The sequence below is a fragment of the Vigna unguiculata genome, chromosome 9 (genome assembly GCF_037176805.1).
Source record: "Vigna unguiculata cultivar grain cowpea cultivar isolate G323 ecotype 2 chromosome 9, ASM3717680v1, whole genome shotgun sequence".
Lineage (NCBI taxonomy): Eukaryota > Viridiplantae > Streptophyta > Magnoliopsida > Fabales > Fabaceae > Vigna > Vigna unguiculata.
Genome location: NC_140800.1, coordinates 12,071,425 through 12,078,504, shown reverse-complemented (window position 1 = coordinate 12,078,504; position 7,080 = coordinate 12,071,425). Strand labels below are relative to the sequence as shown.

Here is a 7,080-nt window from a genome sequence, read left to right as displayed (position 1 = left end):
GCCTGGAAGTTGATAGTGCCTAGCGGTACGTGTCGCCCGCTAGGCGATTTGGCTGCTGTGAGTCCTGGTGGTTAGGATCTGCAGGCGTGATCTACAAGGCTTGTAGTGATGCTTCAAAGGTAAGATTGTTGGGTTCCTTGAGTTGAGCTCGGGATAGGGTTTAAGCACATAGCATTCCTCAAGTTGATCTTAGAATGGCATCCCTCGAGTTGAGCTCGGGATGGCGGATGAACACGAGGAACCCTTGAGTTGAGCTCGGGTTGGCGAATGTTGTTGGTGTGAGTGTGCTGGTTGTGGCCAGTACGGATGGGTCCAAGTAGATTGCCCTCCTCAGTAAATAACTGACGAGTTTGGTAGTCTTGGGACAATACGACTTATGTTGTATTTAGGAACTCCACCTGGCGTTGCAGTGTATGATCCGTAGCAATGGTTTCCCGCACGTGCTCTGTCGGTTGTGGCCGATAGGTTTGGCAGCAAATTACCTTTGGGTAATCTCTAAAAGAGGTAGAACACGAATGATCTAGTAGTAGCCAGGTGATGAGAATTAAAAGAATGGAAACTCTCTGGGATGATTGTGTTGTTTATATATATATATATATATATATATATATATATATATATATATTTGATGTATATGTGTGTACAAATTTTGTATGTTTTAATTGTTAAGCTCACCCTATCTACTTGTGTTTGACGATGATCGTGTACACGATACACGTGAGCAGATGTTGTGGATGCAGGTGGTGATGGTGAGGCCTAGCCGCGGAGCGGGGATATCATGGGATTTTTATGTTTATGTTTCTATCTTCGATTTGAAATAAGTTGTAAAGGCTCATGGCCTATTTTGACTAAACTTTTAGTTTTGTAATTATGGATATTTAGTAAATTAATAAAGTTTTAAATTTCCTGTTTCGGGAAATGAGAATTTTTCATGCGAGATATTATAAATTTTATATTTCTTTATTATATTAAAAATCTGTAATATCCTGACGGGATGTTACAACAAAACTTAGTCCATTGATTTTTCCACTTTGAAGGGAATTAATTACCCATAATTCATTGAGATTTCCCAAATAAAAAAATTATTAATTATCGATATATATATATATATATATATATATATATATATATAAATTAATTCTAGCAATGAATTTTAGAATATATATATATATATATATATATATATATATATATATATATATTTATATTATTTGATGTTTCAAAGTCAGAACTTGAATAATTTTATTATGAAACTTTGGGGTATAAATTACTCTTTCATGATAATATTCAAAGCTAAACTTAACTACATGATGGTTTTAATAAATATCAATTTATATAATTGTACAGTTTCTGAATAAATAAACCATTCTTTCATAGATTGTTTAATGCCAAACTTTGAATATGGTATGGACTTGTTTAAAGTTAAACAGATAAACTTTCTTTTGCCTGATGCTGGGCGTTCGCTCAGCCGTTTCCAAGTGTTTGATCTTTTGTCTCTGAGAGACTCTTTCCTTTGTAAAGGTTCCTCTTTTGAGTTTTTTTCGATTTCTTAGCTTTTCTTCTCCCTCCACTCCTTTTAGAATGTGTGTGTATATATATAACTTCTTCTCTATTTTCTCAGTGACATGTTTTTCATTCTTACTTTTGGCTTCCACATACAACCTTTTGTATTCTTGTTTCTCTCAAATAATATACAATTTTCTCTCATCTTATCTTTGACATAAAGTTTATTATAAACTTCGAATATGGTATTTTGAATGATATTGATTTCGTTGGGGGTAGAAAAAGAGGTAAATCTATTATCTTTATCTATGAAATACCGATACTTCAATTTATGTTACGTATCCGTATCAGACACGTGTCTGTATTTGTTACTTTAATATATTTTACCGATACTTATCAGTAAAGTATCTAATTTATAAAGGAACAATAATTTTATGATGACAATAATTTATAATTTTTTATATTGACAACTTTAATACCTATGATTTTGATTTTGATGCACGCGATAACAATAACATTTTTATCATGTTTTTAAAAATTATTGTACACTTTTCAATATGCAAATATCACGTATCATATCCTATTATTTTTAAAATAAATGTATCTGGACATCGAATACTTGTCATATCCGATACTCGTATGTGTATGATAGATCTTCGTATTTAATGTTAAAACTGATGTCAAACTATTGAATTCAAATTTCATTGTTCTTTGTATTTATTTAGTAGATTTTTTTCTCGAAGCATTCATCAAATCTTTATAAAAGTGAAATTATATATTAATTTGTTGAAAATAATATAAGTGAGTTGAATAAGGTAAAAATAACAAAGTTAAACGATAAAATAAAACTCATAAATTTTTTTATTAAAAATAATATCAGGTTCAAGTCTAGGATATATAATCACTCTGTATTTTAACCTTTATAGAAAAAAAAAAAAACATGATAGCTCTTACGTGTGGATATCATTGCATTGCTGGTCAACTTTCTCGCGTATCATGATGAATAACTCACTTTCTCAGATATCATAATGCAGATTTGGAAGCATAAGGTTGTTCTTGTCCTTTCCTGAGATAACTTGAACCATTTTGTCACTCTTGGCAGACAGTAATGGCCAGCCATGCCAGTGCGCGTGTGTGAAGCCAGAAGATCATCTGTTTTCTCATGTCAAAATGGCTTTATACCCGTTTCGTTGACAAATTTTGAACTTCAATTCACCACACTCTTGCAAAGTCAAATCATACTATGTTTCTTTTTCTCTCTGATCTCAGTGAATATTCGATGAATTTGCATAGTGGCAGTGTGAATATAAATTCAGGATAGACAAAAGGTTACAGAAAGTGACCCACTTCTTCTGTCACCTTTTTATCTATGGGATTAGTGGATATCTTTATTAGCTTATTGCCCTTTAACTCTAACACCAAAAAAAAACACAAGAAAAAACCATCATTACCCTTATCTCTGCATAACTAGTTTCCAATTATACCAACTACAAAAGAATTCTAAAATACTATAGGAAAAGGTAGTTCACTTGCTCAAGATGAAACTTGCATCTTATAAAAAACTCAGTTCAAATTTTATAATTGTTAAGAAAATTTTGCTGATAGATATTCTGTAAGCATTCTCTTATGCTATGAAGTTTGTTTTGACTTTGCTAAAAGTTAGAACTCAAACAAGTTAATAATTTCTTTTAAAAGAATCATAAAATACTCTTTCTGTTGCTGAGAGTTGGTGAAGAAGCACCATTGTTACCAAATCTCTGGTAAAACTGAGAAAAGTAGAAAGGTGTGCTTACCCAATATCTGTTTAAACAAACCCACAAAAAATTCTATTATCATCACACTTTCCATGTTTGAGAAAAATATTAATAAACAAGAGTATGTGTTTTCCTGTGGTGTTGTCCAAAAAGTAAATGTTGCCGAATATTTTCTTCTGATGCGAAATTCTTAATTTTCCACGTGTAACTGCACGATTGTCGTCTGACATTTTGAACAGAGTAGCTTATTGGAACAATTTATAGTCGGATTTTATATCTCAGCACTTGAACTTGTACAATTGTTGTTCATCATTTCTTCCACCACTTCCTAGTTCTTGTATTTATACCCTGCAAAACTTGGCCTCTCTCAGCATTTTTCTGCATTCTTTTATATGGAATTAGCCTCCCAAAGCATACATACCCTTTGGACCATTTTATCTGGTGTCTAGTTATTTATGATGAAGTTCATGATCAAACGTTCAGCCATGGGTTCCATTTGCATGTGCCATTTTATTCTACCACTCACCATTGCTGTTGTTGCAACTCTAGGAGACAACACAGCAGAATCCTACTGGCTTCTGAAAATCAAATCAGAACTGGTTGATCCATTAGGAGCTCTGAGAAACTGGTCTCCAACAACTCATTTTTGTAGCTGGAATGGAATAACATGTGAAGTTGATCAGGCACATGTGGTAGGCCTTAATTTGTCTGGCTCAGGAATATCAGGTTCCATTCCAGGTGAGTTCAGTCACCTAATTTATCTTCAAGCACTTGATTTGTCTTCAAATAACCTCACAGGCTCAATCCCTTCTGAACTTGGACAGCTTCAAAGTCTAAGAACACTGCTTCTGTACTCAAATTATCTCTCCAGCAATATTCCTGGAGAGATAGGTAGTTTGAGTAAGTTGCAGATTCTTAGACTAGGAGATAACAGTTTGGCAGGTGAAATTCCACCTAGCATTGGCAACTTGAATGATTTGACAGTGCTAGGTGTAGCCAACTGCAACTTAAGTGGCAGCATACCTGTTGAGGTTGGCAACTTGAAGAATCTTGTGTCTCTTGATCTACAAATGAACAATCTAAGTGGATTCATACCTAAAGAGATTCAAGGCTGTCAAGAGCTGCAGAATTTTGCAGCATCAAACAACATGCTTGAAGGAGAAATACCCTCCTCAATGGGGTCTCTGATATCATTGAGAATTTTGAACCTGGCTAATAACACTCTATCTGGATCAATTCCTACCTCTTTGAGTCTTCTCTCCAATCTGACATACCTTAATTTGCTTGGAAACAAACTAAATGGTGAAATTCCTTCAGAGCTTAACAGTTTGAGCCAGCTACAGAAGCTTGACTTATCCAGAAACAACCTTTCTGGATCACTGACCCTCCTCAGTGTCAACTTACAGAATCTTGAAACTATGGTTCTGTCTGATAATGCTTTAACAGGTATTCCATATAACTTCTGCCTCAGAGGTTCTAAACTTCAGCAACTGTTCTTGGCTAGGAATAAGCTTTCTGGAAGATTTCCCCTGGGGATACTCAACTGTTCCTCAATCCAACAGGTTGACCTTTCTGACAACAGTTTTGAAGGTGAACTTCCATCCAACCTGGACAAACTGCAGAATCTCACAGATCTCATGCTCAACAACAACAGCTTCATTGGATCTTTACCTTCATCAATTGGAAATATCAGTAGCTTGAGAAGTCTTTTCTTGTTTGGAAACTCTTTCACAGGAAAAATCCCAGTTGAGATTGGAAGGCTAAAGAGGTTGAACACCATTTACCTCTATGATAACCAGATGTCTGGACCTATTCCAAGAGAGTTAACAAACTGCACAAGCTTAACTGGAATTGACTTCTTTGGAAACCATTTTTATGGCCCCATTCCAGAGACTATAGGTAAGCTAAAGGACTTAACTGTTCTCCATTTAAGGCAAAATGATCTTTCAGGTCCAATCCCACCAAGCATGGGGTACTGCAAAAGGCTTCAGTTATTGGCTTTAGCAGATAACAAGTTGTCAGGTTCCATACCCCCCACATTCAGTTACCTTTCACAACTTAGAACCATTACCCTTTACAACAACTCCTTTCAAGGACCACTACCTGATTCCCTCTCTCTTCTTAGAAACCTTAAAATCATAAACTTTTCCAATAACAAGTTCAGTGGTAATATCTTCCCTTTGACCGGTTCAAATTCTCTCACTGTTTTGGACCTGACAAACAACAGCTTCTCAGGTTCCATCCCTTCTATTCTAGCCAACTCTGGAGATCTCACCCGTCTCAGACTTGCAAACAATTATCTCACAGGAACCATTCCTTCTGAACTTGGCCTCCTCACTAAGCTGAACTTCCTTGATTTATCATTCAACAACTTATCAGGGCATGTGCCACCTCAACTCTCCAACTGCAAGAAAATTGAACACCTTCTCCTGAACAATAACAGATTGAGTGGCCAAATGTTGCCATGGCTAGGAAGCTTGCAAGAACTTGGTGAGTTGGATCTCTCATTCAACAACTTCCATGGAAGAGTTCCTGCTGAGCTTGGAGGATGCTCAAAGTTGCTCAAGCTTTCTCTCCATCACAACAATCTCTCTGGAGAAATCCCTCTTGAGATTGGAAACCTCACTTCACTCAATGTCTTCAACTTGCAAAGGAATAGTCTTTCTGGCCACATTCCATCAACAATTCAGCAATGCTCTAAGCTGTATGAGCTAAGGCTCTCAGAGAACTTCCTCTCAGGTATTATACCAGTTGGACTAGGAGCAGTGACTGAGTTGCAAGTCATATTGGACCTCAGTAGAAACCTCTTTTCTGGTGAGATTCCTTCATCTCTGGGAAATCTCATGAAGCTAGAAAGACTTGATCTTTCTTTTAACCATCTTCAAGGACAAGTTCCTCCTTCACTTGGTCAACTTACCAGCCTTCATGTGCTAAATCTCTCAAATAACCATCTTCATGGCCTCATTCCATCAACCTTTTCCGGGTTCCCACCAAGCTCTTTCCTGAATAACGACCACTTGTGTGGCCCTCCACTAGCATTGTGCTCGGAAGCTACGCGAATGAAGCTCTCAAACTCACAAGTAGCAGCAATCATAGTTGCCATTGTCCTTACTTCAACTGTGATATGCTTAGTATTATTGTATATAATGTTGAGAATCTGGTGTAACTGGAAAAAGGTAGCCGTTTCAAGTGAAGATAGTGGCATGGTGGAACAGAAGACAAGAAATGGAGAGTACTGGAACATGAATTCCCCCGAGCTGTTTTCTTCACCAGATATACAAATTTCAGCTGCACCTTGCATTTGTAATCTCAAAATTGATGCATCAGCCAGGGACAATACCTTGGTTAGATAAAACCTACTTCTGATAGTAGTTTTGTTTTTTCTTAGTTCTCGTATAGTTTTCTCTTTTTTCATTTGAAAGATGTAATAGATGGCTATATGCTGCTGTTTTCATAATGTATAGCACCCAATCATGCATAGTTTCAAATTTTATACATTTACAAAATAATGTTGACAAATCACTTTGGAACAGTATCTTACTATGTAGTCTCATTATCTTCAACCAAAAAAATTAAACTCAAATTTGGATTCCTAACATTCGCTAACATAAGAAAATTTGTATGTGAATATTTGATGTGTCTTCGAAAGAATTGAATAAACACAGTTGAGTGCATAGGAAAGGTGTTGTCGTTATGCTGTCCTTCAACAAAGTCCTTCATCTCATCTGTCAACTTCAAAGGAAGTAGTTAGGCACAAAAGATGTTGAACAAAAACTATGTCATTTCATTGTTGTGCTCTCATTCAGCAAGACTTGGTATGCTT

General features: G+C 35.9%; 1 protein-coding gene across 1 annotated transcript; it reads left to right on the top strand.

The window, feature by feature from the left end:
* Positions 1-3,359: 3,359 nt before the first annotated feature.
* LOC114162147 (uncharacterized) lies at positions 3,360-6,792 on the top strand. Its single transcript, XM_028045936.2, has one exon. It carries the CDS (start codon positions 3,713-3,715, stop codon positions 6,608-6,610), a length of 2,898 nt encoding a protein of 965 aa, XP_027901737.1. The 5' UTR covers positions 3,360-3,712; the 3' UTR covers positions 6,611-6,792.
* The last annotated feature ends 288 nt before the right edge of the window (positions 6,793-7,080 follow it).

Excerpts from the sequence above, each read along its gene's own strand:
- LOC114162147 (XM_028045936.2), top strand. The coding sequence starts at position 3,713 with ATGATGAAGTTCATGATCAAACGTTCAGCCATGGGTTCCATTTGCATG.